The sequence below is a fragment of the Lepidothrix coronata genome, unplaced genomic scaffold, assembly GCF_001604755.1.
Source record: "Lepidothrix coronata isolate B3197 unplaced genomic scaffold, Lepidothrix_coronata-1.0 Scaffold4, whole genome shotgun sequence".
NCBI lineage: Eukaryota > Metazoa > Chordata > Aves > Passeriformes > Pipridae > Lepidothrix > Lepidothrix coronata.
In genome coordinates, this window is record NW_016690184.1 from 3755400 (window position 1) to 3777440 (window position 22041).

Below are 22041 nucleotides of genomic sequence, written 5' to 3' on the forward strand. Positions count from 1 at the left end.
GACCATGCGTGAAGCCCTCCTTTGTTGTAAGGAGCACCAGTTTCTCCTTACTTTGAGAAGAAACATGTGAGAATTGGAAACCCTTTCAAAACCTGCTGGGCCCTTTACAGAGCTACATATGTCTACAGTCCCATTGTGTGAGTAACAGTGCACTACAAAACCTGAGCTAAAGCCATTCAATCCTACAGCTTCCGCACAGAATAAATACAACCAGCAGGTCAAATGTTTCCCTGCTACGTTCAAGCAGCAGTAGCCAGTTTTTGACACTGCTCCAAAGGGCTTATGCCTGCATGATCACAGTGGATATTTTACCCTTTAATGTTGAGTGCTTTCATGTTATATAATTTTCTTAAATTAAAAACCAAACCATGGGCTTTTAGTAAAGTTCACTCTGGGCCATCCCTTGTTCCTCTGCTATTCATGGTCGTTTTGCCACTGACAACAAAAAAAGGAGGACCAGAGCCTTTAATGCCCTAATTTTAAGTGTTAATATATTTACAGAAGACTATACAAACAAGCACTGAACAGCAATTACACATTATTTGAGCTACACAATATTTGTACATGTTGCTAAAACAATGCTGCTAAATGAAAAAGCTTTATTAGTTCAGAGGTTTTGGCTGCTGTTATTAAAAATATATTTACCTGAAAGGAAATCCAAGTATTTCATTTTACAAACAATTTAAAATACAGCAGTAAGCAACATAAACTATTGCTTCTTATGTTTATACAATTTTTTTTGGCATAACACTGCCATACAGTTACAGAATTATAAAATATATCTTTATAGTGCATTACAAATCCAGAAACTGGTTACCACTCCTACCACATACATATGGTATTGGTACTACCAAACATGCACGGCATTCTGTAATTAAACACTGCAAAGGAATACAGAGAAGAGAGCAGGACCATTCATAGAAACTAACATATAGCTGTTCCATTTTGCAAGTAAAAATTGTTGGGCTTTGGCTTTTTTCTTTTTACTGCACTTCTTTCTTAGAATGCATTTGAACAATGAAATCTACAATATTTTCGAATTTTATCAGTGCAAAACTACACCTAATCACCTGTTGTCAAAAGCAAACCGCATAAAGGGCAAACAACCATGGAATACGTTAAAACACAGAAAAAAAAAGCAACTAATGATAAGCAAACATGCTTGAGCAGATCCCAAAAATATAAATGCCATAACCTTTTTTACTGCAAAACAATAATTTTCACATGGTTAGCCACAGTAGTAAGTACATTCAGTATATTTCACAATAAACTTCAAGTGATGAATACGCCATTAAACTTGTAAACATGGTAAAATTAAAAGGTGCCAAGTTTCTAAGAAGAGAATTCTTTCAGAACAATTTGCCAATTCTTGCAATTTTTTATTTTATAGCAAACAGCTTAATGCTTTTGTAAACAAAAATAAAGGTGATTACAAGTGTAAAGCCACAGGAGGTCTCTATTAAATTGATCTCTATAACTTTTGAACTACATTTTAGGAGTCCATTAGGTATGGCATATATTAAATCTATATGGCATATACTAAACCTATTCTTTAAAAAAAATTCTTGCTTTCTCCAATGGTCTTAAGTAAGTATACTTAAGAACACAGGCTGAAAAAGGAACACAGCTTTCAGGAAAAGAAACAGTTCATGGGCAATACAGAGCACAGACGTATTACAGAAACACAATTTACATTCCCCTTGGAGAACTCCATTAAATATCCGTTAATAGTGAATATATGGTTTTGACTATGAGGTGAATGGAGGGGGGGTTGTCCATGCTTAGGCCTTTTTGACCTATCTTCCATTTTCAGACTTTGATGACCATCAAAATTACCTTTTTAGCAGTTACTTCAATTGCAGTTGGATCTGGGGACACTTATCAAAACAATTACCAAAATGTGGAATAATGAGGATGGTTCTCAGCAAACCTAGACAGTACTTCCATGTTCTACATGACCACAATGTTAGACTCATTGATGCTGGTGTCTCCAAATCCAGAGGTACCTCAGTCAGTTGCTGGCTAGGAATGGGTTTTCCCTTTAACAGATTTTGCTTTTACACTGAAAAGGAAAAAAAAAACCCAACCCTGTTCCGCAGTTGGAATATGACTTTTAGTACTTCATACAAAAAGATTTATTTGTAAAAATTTATTCAGAAGGGACAAGTAAGGTAAAATTTTCATCAACTTAGGACAAATTTCTGTTTAAGCAGGCATCTTCTGCCTAAGGACAGAAGAAACATGGGACATTTTCTGCCTAAGAAGGTATTTTGTCATTAGAATATCTTGCAGCATTTAAAAACTGACTTGAAGTGGATTACTGTTCACCTTACAGTACCTTTAGTACTGTGTTCAAATGCAGTAGCAGTTATTGAATAGACAGATCTGAGACAAACAAGAAATCACTTTCTCCACACAAAATATTTTTAAAACATAAAACTCACAGACACAAGGGATTGCAGGGGCTGAAAGAAACCATGAGTTCAAAACCAGAAAAATTCCTGGAGAAAAACGGGGTTACCTTTTCTTTATTTCACACCATCTGTTGGGCCATTGCTGGAGGCAGCACACAAGGCTAGAAACATCTTTGGTTCTGATCCATACTGGTAGTTCCTAGGACAATATCAATCCTAACATCGATCTGCATGATACTGTCACAATTTTTTAATGGCGAATCTTACTTCACATCTTATTAATAAATACATCTTTTTTTCAAGGAAATTCAATATGATGTTACCTGTAAAACTACGGTGTAATAAAAGTTACATTTTCACTTAAACATACATAACTTACTATAACTTGTGATGAGTACTGTCACAACTGTCAGAAAAAAAAAAAGGTGCAAAACCCCTCCCCTCTATTAAACAGATATACATAAATTTTATTTAAAAACAAACAAGCTGTTTTCCATTTAAATCCAGTAAATGTTCCTTGACTTACCTTATTGGATCATCCATCAACATATACAAAACTTCTAAAGGTCTGTAAACTTTCTGGTTATAGTACAGCTATATGAAACTGCACATTATTAGAATTATCCTGGAATAATTCAAGGAGGCTTATACTAGATTATATCAAATATTAACTATGATTATACAGAGACCTAATACATTAGAGTGCTGCAATCTTAGAGCGGGAAACTGAGGAGCTAGCCCAAGCCACAGAACAGCTCTCAAAGGCTTACTGCAAATATTTTTAGCATCCTTCAGGATTTTATGCAAGCAATACGAACACCAAGATCTCAGATCTGCTCCTAGATGTGTGCACACAAGTAGCTCTTCTGATCTGAATGGTCTGTGCTGCACATCTCATGTACCCAAGCTTTCAGTCTCTACACCAACACAGTATCAGGTACTGAGGCACAGTTGCATCGGGGATAGTAGGGCACAGAGCTGTAACTAATCTTAAAGTGCAATATTTTTGCGTGATTTGTACGATCGCCTTCAATTGCATCTGTGTAGTCAGTAATATTTATTCAAGTTGCACATTCATATCCCCTCACCATAGGATACTTAGAATCATATTCACAGGTGTGTGCATATACACACTACCCCTATTTAACAGCACGAAAGGCTACTCAGATGGACTTATTGGGAGGTTCTGTTCAACTAATATATGAATAGCTCAGATTCTAGGCAAACACTGGGCCAAAACACATTGCTGTAGTAAGGACACAGAAATCCCTGAATACTTAAGCATATAGCAAGAGAAAAAGAAGTTTAACAATGAGCAAATGACCTGACTTTCTTTGCGCACCCTCAGTTCCTGAAGTAATCATTAACTAAGTAATCATTAACTAAGTACTGGTGCTTATAAGAATACAATCATTTCAACACATATTATAATGTAAACCTGAAAACCAATACTCAGAACTTCAAGCATGGGGTGCTATGGTTGCTAAGGCCATGATTCTGTAAAGAAATGCATACAGTGCACCCACCTCATCCTCACAAATCTCAAGAGGATGCTATGCTGTACGATTGCCCTGCAATGAATCCTTCAACGCTTGCAAAATCAGAAGAAACAATTCCTCTATGAAAAGAATGGTAAACCATCACATTTTACATAGAGCAGAATTTGTTAATTAAAGCTGAAGTGTCCCATAGAAGCAATTCAGTTGATAACACTGTAAAACAAGGATTAAGGAGGGCAGGAGCCCACCTGACACAAAAATTCCCTCACTTGCACAGTCCCCATGGTTCTTTGTAGGCAACTGATACGCCACTACTCTTTCATGAAAACTGAAACATACTGAGTTGTGGATTTTAAAAAAATAAATTAAAAACTGCAGAGTTAATAAGGATGTAAGTACCAAAGTTCTTGACTACATTTTCAAATACACTGGTCCCTTAATGCAGGCATCTCTGACAGATTAAAAGTATTTTAAGTACTTAATTAGGAATGGTAAACCAGTAAGTATGTATAGGTGAGAGCTGTGCCACAATAACAGAATAGTGCACTGCAGAGAAATCTTCTGGATGCACATTTCAAGAACTTTGTTTTAGATCAGAGCAAGATTTCTCTTTTTTTTGTTCAGTAGATACAAGATCTACTGAGGTCATTGATGTTCAATCAAATTACAGTATAAATATAATAACACCCCCGGCATCCCTTATTTCCCCTGAACACTATTAATTTTCTGTAAAGTGTTTAACATTAATACTAAAGTCCGTAAATTGAAGGCTCTCTATAACTACTGATGTAATAGTTATGTTCCCTATAAACAGGGTATAAATCTTTCCTATGCCATTCAAGAAATAACTATGTAAAAACAATGCTATGAAGTTTGCATGGTTAGGCACTCAAGACTGAAAAAGTCACAGTCGGAACATGAAGTGTCCTCCCTGTGCATACGCAGGGGGGTAGCATCCTTAACTACGCAGACCAGTTTTATCACAGTTTTATTTCCTGCCCCCTTCTGTTCTGAAGGTCAGAGGTGAACATGAACATGGGGATCCCAGTTCAAGTCCAGGGAATTGTGAAAGCCTTCTCAGGATCCTTCCAGCTTTAAAGAGGTGGTGGCTGCAGGAGGAATTCTTTGAGGCATTTCTGCTCAGACAGACTTAATGCCTACCGGAGTGATCTGGGTTAACCTTAGAAAAAACCCCCATGTATGTAAGTTCTTCTCCTCACAAGTCAATACAGAAGGAGAGATACATTTTCCCTCTTCCCTGCTTCTTTGGGATGGAAAGATCCTAATCTTTGTCCATGAGTATCAAGACCCCTAACCTCCACTCTATTTGATCCCAAGAACCAATGCTACCCAGGGAAACCAATGGATGATGCACCACCATGATGGGCATTAGCAAAACAGAAAAGTACAAGACTTCTTGTCTATGCTCTGAAACCCCTGAAAACTTCACCATTTTGAGTTATAAGACCTGAATAAAGTCCCATAGCACTCTGACACTCCAACTGCAGTCAGCCTCCTGCCTCATAGCATTTCATCAGAAATATATTAAAGGCAGTGGATAACACATAGACTTTTAACTAGAAAATACATACAGAAGTTTTAGAATATTTTAGAACTGTAGGAAGTGTAAATTCCACCTGCATTATTTTTTTATTAGTATTCTGCACAATTAATTTGCTGGGCACTATCTCGTTTGACTGATGGCAGGAAATCAGAAGCAGCTACTCAGAGAAAGCAGACAGTTCTTCAGTAAAATAAAGTTAGGAAACATCTTCATTGAGAAATTCCTGCTTGCTGGGCTCCAGCCAGACCAGAAGACTGGCCTGCTTCAGGTTTCCACTGATGACTGAAATAACATTAAACTGTGAAAGACTTAAGATAGCAAAAAGAGGAAACAGACAGCTGGAAGGAAGCATCAGGACTGCCTTTCTCTCTCAGATCAGCAACAGGGGACTCAGCATTGTTCAGACCTTACCCAAAACTGGCCAAGAAGGTAAGACCCAACCTAACAAGCCTGATGACATTTTCTCTGATGGTTTTGCTGATTAGGCAGTGCTTTGTGGTGAAGACACTGCTTTGCTTTTCAGCTGTTAGAGGCTTTCCAGGTGCTGAACCCAGCTGGGGGAGTTGTTTTATTACAGCTGATCAACAGCTTTCAAAATGAGACCAAATCTGAGTGATCAAAGAGATCCCTCCCCCCAGATTAGTAGTAAAAAATGAGCCAAGAGAAGGGAGAACTTAACAGGGACTAAAAGAAGACTAAAGTGCAACTTCTCCTGTACCCAAAAGCTGAGGATAAAGTTTCACTGTAAATTAAACTTTTATTCAATGTACAATGATACCCAGCTGTATAAGACATGACATATAATATCCATCATTGTGTCTCCAACAAATATGCTAATCTAAGGTAAAAGATGCTGTGCAAATACTGCCATTAAACATGAAAACACTTCCTAAAAAAAATAGACCCTTGGGTAAAAACTATGCTCTTGAAGTAATTTCTAGTAATCTCATAAACAGAAATCAAGACTTGAAGCATGTTAAAACTAATTTAAAAATTCTGATGTTCCAAGGCTTTTAGTGTTACACTTCATTTTTTTTTTAATACTGGATGAATTTAATGGCAAAAAGTAGATAAGCTTTTCTATGCAATCTGTCTGGAAAAGATAATGAACTTCTTAGCTTTCAATATGCACAATTGTTTTAAAGAGCCACACCTGCTTTACTGCTGATAAACTGAGGTTGAAAAAAATAAAATTCGTTAATGTAACAGAAGTCTAACCTGATGAATTTGCAACAAGTGTAGTCTCATGAACATTTTATACTAAACTAGATGGAAATTCCAACCAAAATGAAGGAGCAATGAATAATTTGCTTCATTAAATATGAAACAATGATTTTTAACCTCAGACTCATGCTTTGAGCTCATCCTTGGTTTTTGTGGTGGTCCCCCCTGAAAGCGTATCCTTATCAAGGTTATCTTGTAGATCTGCTGATGTGTTATTTGAAGAATTCTCAGTGTTACATAAATCTTTCTCTACAGTGCCTGGGTGACTTCCACAGTCATTGTTCAGATTTTCATTATCTTTTTTGGAATGAGAAGCATCCTCCTTTCTGTCTTTAGTATCATGAATTTCTTCTGATTTTGAAAGCTGACTGGTATCAGTGTCACTGTTCTTTTCACTGTTCTGCCTAACAGCATCAGAGTTCATTTCTTGTTCATCCTGATAATTTTCTTCCTCATTTTTTGTGAGTTCTACCTTTTTTTCTTCAGTTGTTTTACCAGCTGAGCTTCCACTTGCTGATGTATTCTTAGGCTCTTTGGGTTTCTTATGTTTAGAAATATGACTATTGGGAATTGAAATTGGAGATGCTGGCTTTTTATTTGTTTTGCTTCCCTCTGACTTTTGTTTTCTTGGAGGCCCCCAGATAAAATGCTCTGAGGGCGTATAATGTTGCTGGGCAAATCTCAGCAGTTTCCTTCTTTCTCTTCGGTCTCTAATAGTATACACAAAATATTCTAGAGCACTTTGCTTTATGTTGGGAATGGTATCTTCCACCAGAGCTTCATGCAGAATAAATTTTACCAAGGGAGATTTGAAACTCTCATATCCAAGTTCGCCAAGACTTTTCAGAATTCGAGTGATTCTCAAGTAGTTATGTTGAGACCTTTGGAAGAAACAGGTAAAAAAAAAATCTATTGAATCAGGAAAAAAACGCTTTACAAACACAGAACTGGATCTGCAATTCCTCAGTCCTTTTTATCACTCCAGGTGTGTACTTCAAGCTTCCTGTACTTTAAATTCTCACAGCTGCTGAAGCTTGCTAGCACCTCCTTTGCCAGGATGTTGTGAGTGAAAATTAGCGTTTGTAAAACGCACTGGGGGAGCAGGCTAGGAGAAAACAAAATCAACCATGTACTGATTTTGATTCCTTCTGCTGTAGGCTGTATGAGAAGGGCAACAAAGCTGGTGAAGGATCTAGAACATAAGTCCTAAGAGGAGCAGCTGAAGGTAGTGGGGTTGTTTAGTCTAGAGGAAAGGCAGCTCAGAGGAGACCTTACCACTCCCTACAACTACTTGAAAAGAGGTTGTGGCTAGGTGGGGCGTTGGCCTCTTCTCCCAGGCAACCAGTGATAGGACAAGAGGAAACAGCCTCAAGTTGCACCAACCAAGGGGAGGTTCAGGTTCAGGCTGGATATTAGGAAACGCTTCTTCACTGAAAGAGTGGTTAAGCATTGGAATGGGCTGCCCAGGGAAGTGGTGGACTCACCATCCCTTGATGTGTTCAAAAAATTAGTACATGTGGCACTTAGTGCTATGGTTTAGTTGATATAGTAGTGTTCAGTCAAAGGTTGGACTCAAAGGAGGTCTTTTCCAACCTTAATGATTCTATTCTGTTCTCTTTCTGAGAAGACAACCCAGTCAACTTTACAAAATTTAGGGTTTGTAGTGTATTTATAGTGTAGCTACAGAACAAGATTCATTGCACTTCACTCAAGCTATTTAAAAGCTGGGTCTCCAGTCCAGACTAGCTACCTGCACTTCTGATACAGTTCATGCTGGGGGAAAAACAGGCACCTCTGGAGAGTAAGTCCCAGTGTTGTAGGGGGATAAGTCTAAGATAAAATGAATTGTCTTCTGGAAGTGCTTGGGAAGAGCTCTTTCCCTCATAAAGTACACCTTGGTAAACGGTAAGACTTCTGAGTGTAAATTCTGGATGGCTAAAATTAGGTAAAGAGTCCCAATTCCTGACTTAAAACTATAGCTACTCACTAGTAAGAACAGGATTAAAAACATGCAGTGAGTAACATTTGGGCTTCCTGAAACTCTGTTTTATCTGTGGCTCAAGTCTGAGCCCACACCCATATTGGCTCATACAATGTTTAAGTAAAATTATTAACAAATTATTCCCATTATTCACCTAGAATCATCCATCAGCAATTGTACCTACAAGCTTTCATTATGACAGGAGAACAAAATTCTGTGAGAAAACAAGCTGCAACTCTAAGGTGAGAGGTATCAGGAAAGTGAGCACGGGATTTGAAGAGATTTTGATACAATTAATCCACATGGGACAAAATTCAGTACAAACTTAGGCTCCACAAAATGCCAGTGAAAAGCAACAGATACAACTTGCTGAACATTGAGCCAAAGTTTGAATTATATATAATGGCCAATCTTCACGAGTGAAGATTTGGGAAAGGTCATTAACCCTTCGAGCCTGCGCAGTGGATTTTTTAGGTGAGACACAGCGTGCGCTGAACTGAGCCCACCCTTTAATCCTGAGGTTCATCTGCCGGGGCCGAGCAAACTTGGACAGTGGCAGTGAGGTCCCCAGGACGTAGGTTTGTTTAGAGTGACCTTCTCTTAGATGGATTGCCTTACAGGGCTAACGAGCTCCATCTGCTCGGGGGGCCGGGAATCGAACCCGGGTCGCAGCGGTGAGAGTCCTGCACCCTAACCACTAGACCACCAGAGGCAGCATGGCTAAACCTCTCCAGATAAGCACTGCAATTAAAAAGTATTAAATACACAGTATTTTGTGTTTGGAGGAGGAAGGAAAATCCTGGTTTTCAGCTTTCATACAGGTATGGAGAATTTGATCTTTCTCAAAAAGAAATGTGAATACAAAGATAAGCCACTCATTTTCTTCCAGCTGAGAAGCAGCACTTTGGAATTGGGTGAAAATGCATTCAGTGGCAGGACAAATTAATTTGTAGCTGGGATATCCTTCAGCACCACCTCAAGTAGTATTTTCAGGGAATTCAGTGACATCAGTCAAACTGGTAATGGGGGAGCAGCACAAAAAAGGTGAAGGAGGAACGTACACCTACAGGCACAAATAAGGCATTGACTATTTTTCTCTTTTTTTCTGCCAATCTTTGGAAAACATATCTTCTTCTAGAAAACAAAAGGCTAAAGAGATTCTATGGCAATTCTAGCAACTGGAGTGCATGTCATTACTTACTCATTTAAATGCTGAAATCTTTCTTGCCAGTTAGCAGCTCGTGCTACATTTCCAGTTTTATCAATTAGTTTTATTCCAAAAAACTCCAACATCATTTTGTAAGCCAAAAGGAATCTTCTAATTGCTTCTTTTGTTTTCTTGAATTCCTAATAGACAAAGAATATGTCCAAAATTCTAAGTGGCACTAAAGCAAGTACTTCTGCATTGTGTAAGACAACTCTACATAACAAAAAGTAGTTATATACCAAAATTAACATGATGGTTTGTATTCAGCTCAATTTGTATTACCTCAATTTCATATGTAGTTAATTCTTTAGCATAAAAGTTCAGACCTTGTTCCCTCAGTGGGAAAAGCCTGTTAAAAGAAGAGGCACATTATAGCTCTGTATATGAACACTTAATCAAATTAATGCTTTAAAACAGAAATAGGTAATAAGAGACCAACCACTGTATGTAAGTGTGGTTATGTTCCAGTTTTTCATAGTCTCCTTTCCATTTATTTAGGACTTCTTCAATATAAACCCCTGCATAAAAATAATTTGAAAACTGTTAGGTAGCCATCAGAAACAGCATTCAGCTACATAAAGTAGATACCATGTTAACATAATGATAGAATACATACTTTAATTCTCTTTCAAATACTATGTGAAATAAGATCTACTACAGCTATAAATAAATTCATTTTAACGTAAAATTAATTTAGTTACTAAAAATTAAAAAAATAAGTCATTTATAAAATGTCAATATAACAAAACCAACTGACTTATACTGAGTTACTAACAAACAGAAGTATGTGACAATAACTTTTGTAAAATGTACTTCCCCCAAAGTTCTCATGTCCTATTTCCCTTATCGCACTGGTAATTAACAAATCACTTCCATAAATACTGCTTTGTGAATCACCCATCATTGCTTTTACTTGACAAAACCCTCTATCTATCTATCTGTCTACCTATCCATCCATCTATCTACCTATCCATGCATCCACCTATCCAATCTACCTATCTATCCGTGCATCTATCATTTGCAGAACAAAGCCTGAACTCCTTATGAAATCTCCCATAGCAGGAATCTCTCCAGCTGCAAATAACATTATGATTGGGAAATCTTTCTCAATTAGCTGTGGCCAAACGTCACACAGAGACCATGCTCATGAAATGCAGTCATGGGCCAGGGCACTTTTCCAGGTACTACATAAATATACAAAATACTTAACAGGATGCTCCTTGTTCCCAAACCTGTACAATATCTTTCCATGAATGAACACTGTGTTGCTCTGTTTCTATTCTGAAACCAACAACAGTTTTAGCACAGCCACACGGCCTCTTCCCAAGTCAAACAGCACAGAAGCAGCCTGAAAAGCCCAAAGTCTCACGTAGGTAGTCTCCTATTATACATTTGAGATGTCTCTTCCCTGCAGTGAAAACTTCAAATTAGGTCTCAATGACAAAGGAGAACTCATTCGATACTTTTCCTCAAGAAACCAAGAAAGCAGCCAGTCAAAGGGGCGGCTAAGAACATGGGGTTTCCAGTGCAAGCAAGACTGGAAAGAACCTTGGAAAGAGGACCTTCCACCATCAACACACTGTATCCAACCTATATTTCAAGCATTGAAACAGTTCTGGTGCCTGCAGTATAAGAAGGACATGGAACTGTTGGAGCAAATCCAGAGGAGGGCCATGAAGCTTATAAGAGGACTGGAGCACGGAGCACCTCTCCTACAAACACAGGCTGAGAAAGTTGGGGCTGTTCAGCCTGGAGAAGAGAAGGTTGCGTGGAGATCTCATAACAACCTTCCAGTATCTGGAGGTCTACAGGGAAGCAGGAGAGGGACTTTTCATCAGGAACTATAGTGATAGTACAAGGAATAACAGGTGCAAACTGAAAGAGGGGAAATTTAGGTTAGATATTAGAAAGAAATTCTTAACTGTGAGGGTGGTGAGACGCTGGAAGGGGTTGCCCAGGGAGGCTGTAGATGCCCCAGCCTTGGCAGTGTTCAAGGTCAGGTTGGATAAGGCCTTGAGCAACCTGGTCTAGTGGGAGGTGTCCTTAGCCATGGCAGGGGAAATTGGGACTAGATGATCCTTAAGGTCCCTTTCAACCCTTTAGCATTCTATGATTCTACTGGAAAACTTGCTGCTCAATTCCAGCGCAGAGACAAACAGGCCAGCTCTGAGTCAGAACAACATGTTAAATCTGTAGGCCATGGAACTAAACTTCAAATCTAGTATTGCACTAGAACTGTATTTTTTTAAACAACATTCCCCAGTATTTCAGTCCCTTACATGGTAGCTAAGACTCCCTTTGAACACTCTCACAGATCCACAGACTCAAGTCAAGGTGGTGGCTACTCTTTCCCATTCTCAGTACAAACTTCTACATAACCAGAGCTCACAGGCACCAAGGATTCAGCCTCCATGGTTTATCAGCTACCTTTGACACTGTTAATTGTAGTTTTCTCCTAAAATATTAAAATAAACGTTATTCTTTATAAATTTTAGGACAGGAGTCCTCCTGTAGCTTTCATGACTCTTCTTTTGGCTAATCCTCTTGAATTTCTCCTTCCTTTTGCACTTTAGAGGACTCCTCCCCCACAACCTTTTCTAGCTTTTACTTTCAGATCCACATGGTCCTCAGGTTCACACAGACCTCACTGTCCTTCTCTTTCTTTCAGTATCTGTTCTCTGTGTATTATTTTCTGAATTTGTTACTTCTTTACTGGCAATTCACAGACCTATCTCTTCTTCCAGGCAAGCTAAAAACACAGCATCTGCCTATGGGTATCTAGATAAAGCTCAAGCTGGTTAAAGCAAAGGTCTTATCTTTCTTTCACAACCTGACTTGTTTTCTTACCTGCTGAGGATATTATGACTATCTTGTCTATAAACAGCTCTCATCTTCAACCTTCCTATACGTACATCTTTACACCCTGCCATATAACATTCCTTTCCATCCTGCTTCCTATCAGAACTCTGACATTTTGCATCTCAATATCCTTTTTCCTGATCTTAAAAAGTGCCTTCTTGTCATGCTTACATCTACCCTGAATGCTGCTGGTAAGATCATGTTTCTAGACTGCATCTTTTTATACTGCCTCTTTTTTTCTGCTGGGCATTTTTCTATTGCAAAGTCCTGTTCTGTAACTTCAAAAAAAACCCAAAACTATACACCTTCACTTCCAAAGCCTTTGTGACCTGCCCCTTACTACCTTATCACAACCCATTTGTTGCTATGAGACTGATCCTGCTTCTGACAGGATCCTGCCTCAGAGGCAGCCTACACATCTCACTCCTTCTGTACTCCAACACGCACTTCGCTATTTCCTACTAAGCTACTCTCACACTGAGAGGATCTTTCTGCAAACACCTTCAAAGTAACTTGCTCATCATTCTTCTATAACTCTGAAAAGCTTATTTTTGGCCTTCAATTTGTCTTTTTTTGCTAATGGCTAAACTCTCATGTGCCGAGACTGCTGTCTATCATACTAACCAAGGCTGCTTTATTGCCTCCTCCTGCTTCCCCATCTGCCTCCTACCCTCTTGTCTCTCACACATCGACTGCAAACTCTCTAGAGCAGGGTTTGTCATCTTTCAGATTGTCCTGTGTTTGTACAGAATGCTGCATATCAGGTTCCCGCTCCACTACGGGAACAACTAGGGACATGGAAAAATGACTTTATTATTGTTATTGCCATAATCTCGCACAAGACTAAAACACATTCTTTTCCCCTTACACAGCTCTAAGGATAACACCCAGGTCCCTGCCACTCCTACTCAAGTAGCAACAATCTGTGCAATATAGTGGAACAGCTTTATCTTTGTTAAATAAAAGGTAGTGCCACTACTGTAAAAATGGTGGTACAAACAACGCCCTGTACTACATCATGCTGAAAACGTCTAAGAAAAGCACCACCTCCCTACAGTGAAAGCTATCTTTGTTTTAAGCATAACCCACTCGTGTTATGAATGTGCTACTCCAACATGGGAGCTTCACGTTGCACAATATATTGCTATACACCTTGAATTTGTCAGTGCCACAATTATCACGACTGTTTCAGCTTGCTATCATTAGTGAGCATTCTTTTGCTATCAGCATTATTGTTGCAGATTACTCACCGTCAGGTTTAAATGGGATTTTATTTTTGTAAAACCGGAGATTGCACAAGTCATTTTGATATCGAAGATCTTTAAAATTCTGCTAAAAGAAAGGAAATAGGACATTATTAGCCAACAAAAACCTATCAAGACTATCCAGAAAGCGACACTGTGCTCTTTGAATAATTTAAGGACAGAAAAATTTCGGAGTTTTAGTAACCACAGAGTTTTACTCATGCACTTAAAGACTGAGATTAAGGATCAGCAAGTTCTTTCTGGCTGGTACCTTCTCCTACTGAGGCAGCAGCAAGCATAGCAGCACCTTCACTTCAGTCTCAAGGAACTTGAGAGACAAATAAGTCATCCAAACTTCTATAATCTACCCTCTTTAACATTCAAGGCACAAGCCTTTTCCTGGGCTCCTACTGCTGTTCCCATGCTTACACATCTTATGTGTTTGCGCTTATGGTCGGGATGAAAAGACACTGCACAGTTTTGCTCCTCTCCCACCAGCATACGCTGGGCCTCTGTATCAGCTTTTTGATTCCCATTTCTTATATTTATTAGGCAACACAAAGGTTTAGGAATGTTTGGGTTATATGCTGCCTTCTACTAAAGAGGCAATTTAAACCCCTAAAATATTCTTACTGGGTACTGGTGTCGGTACTTGTATAAATCTCTTGCTGCGTAGAAGCTTCTCTTTGGCTTGGCTGTCAGCTCAGTTCCATCACCATTCTGAAACAGTCAGAAAGCAGATAACCATCATACACAAACACACTAAATAGTGAATTTGTGTAATATTAAAATAATTACTTTTCATGATGGATTTCAGCAATGTAAACAAACACAAGTGCATGTATTTGCTGTCTGTTTGGCCAAACACTGAAAATCTCCGTACTCAATACTTTACACTTTAAAGTGTAAACACCACACACTTTAAACCTAAATTAAAAAATTTAATACAAAATACAAAAGCAAGACTATGAAATATCCTTCCAACAAGGCTGAATCAGACTTAAATCAACAGGTTGACTGTAATTTCCAAATGCAAGACTTCAAAGTAACCTAGCAAGTGCTAGTACAAGATGAAATAAGTAATTGAACATGTAGAGACACTACTAGTTTTGAACAGGAAATCATACTATTTGTCATGTGTACATAGACTTACTTGCTATTATTGCACCCTGTGGAAGAAATGAAGAGTCACTGAAAAAAATTAATTCCACTCCTTGCAATACACATGCAATAGGTTAAAGTCAAGCTTAAAAAGGGAATTTCCCTTTGGCTGCTCTGGGCATTTGCCTTTATTGTTGCCTGTTCCATGGCTTATCAATTCCACATTAATGACAAACAAACATCTTTTTCCATTCTTCCTTTCAAAAGACCAGCTTTGACCTGCCTTCAGGCAAAGTCAGCTTGCTCGAACAAGCAACACCCTTTGACACTCAAGTTATTTAGCAGTAGTATTACCAGGTATCAAGCAGAAAAGGAAAGATGCTTATGCTTATTTAATTTTGCATATTTCTGAACCAAATATAAACACTATACATCTAGCAAGCTACAAAAACTGACCCAGCTGGTCCACCCTGCATTGAGTTCTAAGTCGCATAAAATTACTGTCAAAGGAACACTTTATTTCTTTAGCGTCGGCATTTCCAAAGCTCCCTACAGAACAGAAACTTGCTCTAAAAATTCCTCACACCCTCCAAGGAGTCACAAATCCACTGCCACATACTATCCAGTAATCAGATTTGTATCCAGTTTAATTAAGAGGCCAAGTTACATACTACATTTAAGTCAGAACCTTCCCTGGAAAACAGCAGCAGCAGGAGTGACAACGACTTCAAGGCCTCAATTTTCTCCCAGTAATGACGGCGGGGATAAAAACGGGCACATCCCTACTGGAGATGCACAGCTGGGTTATCTATCCCCAGCCGCTCCGTGCGATGGGCAGGTCCCGGGGCTCGCCAGTGCCGCAGGGCGGGGAAGACCGGGGCTGCCCGGCCCGGGGCTCGGCTCGGCTCGGCTCGGCTCGGCTCGGCCCGGCCCAGCCCCGCCCTTCTCCGGCCCCGGGGCTCGGTACCGGGGCTGCCCGGCCCGGGGGCTCGGCTTGGCTCCGCCCGGCCCCGCCGCCCCCCGTTCCGGCCGCAGGGCCCCGGGCAGGCGGGGCGGGGGCGCGCCTGGCGCTGACGGTACCTGCTCGGGGCCGGCGGCGTCCGGCTCTGCCTGTTCCCCGTCCTCCGGCGGGGGCGGCGGGGGCTCCCGGGGCCGGCAGTCGGCGGCGGGGGGCTCGGCCGGCTCTTCCCCGCCTCCCGCGGCGGCGCACACCCCCTCCTGCCGCCGCGGCTCCGCCGCCTCGGGCTCCGAGTCGGTCTCCCAGGTGGAGTCGCAGTCCTCCACCGTGGTGGGCTCCTTGAAGCTGACCCCGCTCAGCAGGCTGCCCATCGGCCCGGAGGCCGCGGAGGCCGAGGGCTGGGAGCGGCCGCGGGCTGCCTACGGCTGCGGCATGGCGGGGCGGGGCGGCGGCGGCCGGGGCTGCTCCCCCGCCCGGCCCCAGCCCACGGACACGCGCGGGGCGGAGCTGGAGGCGCCGGGATTTCCACAGGAGACACGCGCGCCCAGCCCTGGCGGCGGGTGCCGGGCAGCGCCGGGCACCGGGCAGGGCCGGGCACCGCGGGACGGGCGGGGCCACCCAGCGTCGCCCCGGCACCGGGACACCCGCGCCCGGAGAGAGCGCGGGAGTCTCCTTCCGGGAGGTGCACCCTGCGGGGAGTTCTCTTGCGGTGTCCCTTGAGGGTTGTGAGGAAAGCAAGTGAGTGCGGGTGTTCATCGAGAAGAGCGGGGATGGCGGCTGCCCCAGAGCAGTGGAGGGCGGGGGGAAAGGTGCTTGTTCGGTGATAGAAGCAGTCGTGTTACCTGCAGTGTGCGAGCACCGGCTGTCCAGTGGACACGGGAAGGGTTGCAGTGAGGTGGACATCAAGAAACATACACGTGCCACAGAGGGAAGGAATTGGAGGGGAGGCAATACTGTGGTAACCAGCCAATTTCAGGTGCTCCTGAGAGTTTGGGGATAAAACTGACATGATGTTCGGGGATGGATTTGTCAGTAGCAGTGGCAGTGTATTTTGTATGTGGCTAATGCATGCCTTTGGGACAGAAACACTGCCTGAAGACGTGATGAGCTAAAGGCTTAGCACATTGTTCTAGTGTCTGCTCTTGCCCTCCTGATTAAAAATGTGTTCCTCATTTCTAACCAGGATTGTCAGGCTTTAGTTCACACTCAGGAATTTCTGCCTTTTCCTTAAAGACCATTATGTGGTGTCTGGTGACTGCTCCTAAAGATGCGTATTATCATCAAGTCATCTCAGTCCTCTTCTTGGTAAACCAAACAGGTTGAGCTTCTTCAGCTTCTCACCATAAATTACCTTTCACATTCCCTCACTCATTTTTGTGCCGTTTTTTCTGCTGTTGCTTGGAAATGTTTTAGCATCCTCTTCAAGTGCAGGTACCAGCATTTTAACTGGATGTCAGGATCAGCAGTGTAGAGGTGATTTCATCTATATATCCTTGTTTCCCCATCCACTCTCCATAAACTGAAAGTTCATTTTAATTCAAGTTGCCACATATTCTATTGTCATGCTTAGATGCACTCAATGTCACTCTCACACATAACCCTCCTTCAGATTCATTTGAAGTGTATGAGCTGTGCATACTGACACCGAGAACAAGAAATTACTGGGAATGCCCTAGTTTGTCAGACCTTGTTTCAGCAAACGTATTTGGAGATGCAGCTCACCTGGATGCAGCCACAGCTGTGTGGTTGAGCTGTGAGCCTGTCATATAGTTCAGTCTGCCTCTAGTGCCCATGCCTCTGCTACCTCCCACCATCACCTGCCTTGCCCTTCTCCTCCTCCTCTTCATGGAGATTAATGAAGCCCATTCAGCCTTTCCAACACCCCTTAGTCACCATCATGCCAGCTGCTGCGCTCCTTAGGATCCAGCTACTCCCACTCAGTACAAGATCAAAGCTGATGACCCAAGCCAAGAAACCCCTCCTCCCCCAACCCTGTAGGTGTTGAAGGTCTACTGGAACTTTTTTGAAATGTGATATTCAGGAAGGTCCAGCCTTGGTCTTGACAGTGTACATTGTTTTAATAAGGAATAAAAAATCCCCATCAAGAAAGCACAAGAAAGATTGTAAGAGGGCAAGCAGTAAGGCTGGATGCTAGAACTGCAGTTGGGGGAACAGAATCCTTTATAAAACTCATGTCTCGCATTTTTTGATAGTTCCTTCTTCTTTGACCTTATTTGGAGGAAAGGCAGATTTGTTTCCTGCTTCTGCAGCATCTCCTCCCACGTTGTTGGCATAGTTTGAAGGAACTGACTTAAGAAATTCTGATGTCTGGAACACATTTGTCTTTACCTGCTGACTAGCTACTCCCATGGACCAACATCAACCAGTACAGACCAGCTTTGATTCCTCTCCCTGCTACAGCTTTTGTCAATGCTCCCTCACACTGATTGTGTTCATACTAGGGACAGTAGAGCCTCAAAAGCATGCCTTGAGCATGCATCAAAAAAATCAGGTGAAGGTTTTGATGATATTCAGTTTGCATGGCAATTAATCCCACAAACTAAAGATCTTCGTGAAAGAAAGCTCAATTTCTTGTGCAAATAACTGCACCTTATAATAGAAAACTTGGTTTACCTGAAGAGCAAAGGTGTCAGCCAAGTCTCAAAGCTGCCAGCCAAATCTCATCACAGAACTTTAGGTAGATTTTTAAAAGATCTGGATCTCAGAGCACTTGTAAGAACTGGGAGTCAAATCAACTGGTGGAAGAGCTCACCAAGCCACTTTCCATCATTTATCATCAATCCTGGTTAACTGGGAGGTCCCAGATGACTGGAGGTTGGCCCGTGTGATGCCCATCTACAGGAAGGGCTGGAAGGAAGATCCTGGGAACTACAGGCCTGTCAGCCTGACCTCAGTGCCAGGGAAGGTTACGGAGCAGTTTATCTTGAGTGCCATCACATAGCATGTACAGGACAACCAGGGGATCAGGCCCAGTCAGCATGGGTTTAGGAAAGGCAGGTCCTGCTTGACTAACCTGGCCTTGTTTTATGACCAGGTGACCCACACAGTGATGAAGGCTGTGGATGGAGTCTACCTGGACTTCAGTAGAGCCATAAATACTGTCTCCCACAGCATTCTCCTGGAGAAGCTGGCAGCCCATGGCTTGGACAAGTGCACTCTTCACTGGGTCAAAAACTGGCTTGAACTTGATGATCTTGGGGATCTTTTTACATGTAATAGTTCTCTGATTCTGTGAATTGACTTGGTATTCCTATGGGAAACCAGTGCCAAAAGCAGGGGACTGCTTTGACTTACAGTAGTCTCTGCTGCTGAAGGGATGTGATGAAATTTCCTGAAGTACTGGAACATATTTTTGAAGTTTCTTAAGGGTCGGTAACTAATTATACCATATTGCTTGCAATCTACGCAAGAAGTGGCAGAAATGAGGCCAGCTGAAACCTAATCCATTGGTGCTGGTGCAGGGTGGTTCAGGCTTTCTTGGCCAAACAGAAATGTTGTATGCTTTAGTCACTGCTTTAAAGGAGCTTATCATCAGCAGGTAGACTAGAAGTAGTCTCAAATTAGAAACTGAATTAACTGATTGTTGGTATGGAACTTTAAAAAAAGGCAGTGGCACCAATGATGCAAGCCTTCACTGTGTCTCAAACACCCATACAAATAATTTCAGTTTTAGCTGGGGTCAGCTCTTATGCAATTGGTTTTCACCCTTTATCTTATCATTGGGCAGTGGCCAGTTTTGCTCAGGAAAGGAAGATAAAACAGCTCTTACGAATATCAACATGCAGCAAGAAGTACTAGTTAGACATCTATGGGGCATCTGCTTTGTGCCTATTGAGACCTGTCAGCGCTCTTGTGCAGCTGAATGAGGAATGAAGAGTTCCTCCCCTGAAAATGTGATCTATTTTTGTCTTCAGTTACTTGCAACTCTTTCAGCTGCCCAGAAGGACACAGGTTGGACATTTTGGGATAAGAATACTCTAAACTTTGGATGTGGTGGGGTAGGTCTGTCCTTTGTCAGGTGTGTGCATTTTTCCCATGAACAATGTCTTCTTTTACAGTTGCAGCTGTGAACTAGTTCTCGTTGTGAACTAGAAGCGGTCAGGATTCATGCAGAGGCTCTAGCACCTTTCATAGCTTCTTAGGGTGGTATTTGAGAGCTTGAACAGATTCCCACAAAATGTATCTTAATTAAGAAAAAAATTAATTCAGTTATCTCACAGTCATAACTGGTAGTCATTTTTGCAAAGGTAGTGAATTTTTGGCACTTGAGTTCACCAAAGTATTCCTGTGCAACAGAAAATGACTAAGTGCTAAAGCCAAGATGACCTGATCAATCAAATAGTCTGACTGTCACATAACACAGGCCAGAGGTGAAGAACAACAGAAGACCTAGGGGACTGCAAACCACTGTACATCAAATACAGACTTTCATAATGCTTATAAAAAAATAAGCACTTAACTTCTGATTATGTACACTTATATACATTTTAAACAGCGTGGATTAATCAAAACAACTTTTTTTTCTTTCATGAGGTCATTGTTTTATAAAGACTTCAAAGTGGAAACCACATTGCTTTCTCAAAGCTAATGCTGCATGTATATCTTGTGATAACTGTAAAAAAATTATTAAAAATTAAAAATGAGGTAATTGTAATACTTTATCATTAACTTGGGAGGATGCTTTGAATAGGATACCAGAGAGGTCAATTAACAACTGTGGAGAGACTTACCAACCTAATATTAAGGTGATATAAAGCTGGTAGGGATTATGCATCCTTAGAGGATATAGTAGACTACAAAACCACTTTGATAAATGACAGAGGAGGGTAAAATAAATAACGTTGGTAAAATGAAATTTAGTTGAGATAATGTAAAGCGATTCATAGTGGATACTTAAACATACAAAGGTACATTTAGAAAATGCAGAAAGGCAGCAATACAACAGAAATATATGGGAGCTACAGTATTATTTACGTACATTCAGGCAAGCATCCAAAGTCATACAGGTATGACAATGTTTTGTATGCAATAGCTGTGGCTGACTGGTATTTTAGTGGGTTTTGTAACCTCATTGGCTTATTTTTGACTATGGTGAATTTTAATTCTCTTCTTCAGTTCAGTAATGCCCCAGATTGCTAAATGCCAAGCTTGATGTAGTAGCTATAGAAGGTGAATCTAATTTATAAAGTTCTCCATAATTTCTCTCTAGTGAATGTCATTGGAAATGATTAACTAACTGTAAACTCAGAAGTCAGGTTGCATATTTGCCTAAATTTGTTTCTGTTGAAATCTGAACTTAATTTGCAGAGAAGAAAAGGCTTCACATAAATCATGCTGGACATGACAGATCAGTGTATTAAGCTCACTAAAGCCAGTGGAAGTTCTTCCAATTTTTGCTGGGTTATGATTTCAACCCTGAACACCTTAACTAAAGCCCTGTTTATTGGAGTGTCTTGCACTAAGGGTCTGTAAAAGGTTACAGCCAAAGGAGTGTTTTACTTTAAGATTATCTGTGTAGGTGGTCAGAGAAGTAGTCTCAGTCTAGTCCTTAAGCCTTAAGATTCTGCTTGTTTTCCTCCCAGACTGGCCTTTCAAACACAGCATAAGACTGCAGCCAGTTTCTTGAGAGCAAATTGATCCAGTTGTAGGATGCAACATGGTCTAAATGAGATGCTGTGCAGCAACCCCTGATTTATAGCTAGGATCCTACACCATCCTTGTGATGGGCTGAAGCCAGTTGCCTGGGTTGGCACCATCAGCTTTCCTGCTGTGGGGCTTGTCTACAGTGCATCAGCAGGTCAGCTGCCTGACATCACTGACAAGAAATAACATTTATTAACCAGAAATTCACACAGGGTTAAGTGATATCATTAGTTTTGCCGAAGGGTTCCTGGACTGCACCTGGCAAGCTAGTAATTTTGGCAATGGAACCTAGAAAGACAAACAGAGTGTGATTCAGAAGCCCAAAT

The 22041-nt window shown here is 41.2% G+C and overlaps 1 protein-coding gene across 2 annotated transcripts; it reads right to left on the minus strand.

Annotated features, from left to right (window-relative positions):
• Nucleotides 1-448: 448 nt before the first annotated feature.
• On the minus strand, nucleotides 449-16437 carry OGFRL1 (opioid growth factor receptor like 1). 2 transcript variants are annotated; one of them, XM_017824779.1, is made up of 7 exons: nucleotides 16174-16437; nucleotides 14626-14712; nucleotides 13999-14077; nucleotides 10329-10407; nucleotides 10172-10238; nucleotides 9884-10029; nucleotides 449-7582 (listed from the first exon to the last, which is right to left on the minus strand). In XM_017824779.1, the coding sequence occupies exons 1-7, from the start codon at nucleotides 16420-16422 to the stop codon at nucleotides 6826-6828; spliced, it is 1464 nt and encodes a 487-aa protein (XP_017680268.1). In that variant the 5' UTR covers nucleotides 16423-16437; the 3' UTR covers nucleotides 449-6825. The 2 variants fall into 2 exon arrangements, with proteins under 2 accessions (XP_017680268.1, XP_017680259.1); XM_017824770.1 differs by having other exon boundaries at nucleotides 13999-14080.
• Nucleotides 16438-22041: the final 5604 nt, after the last annotated feature.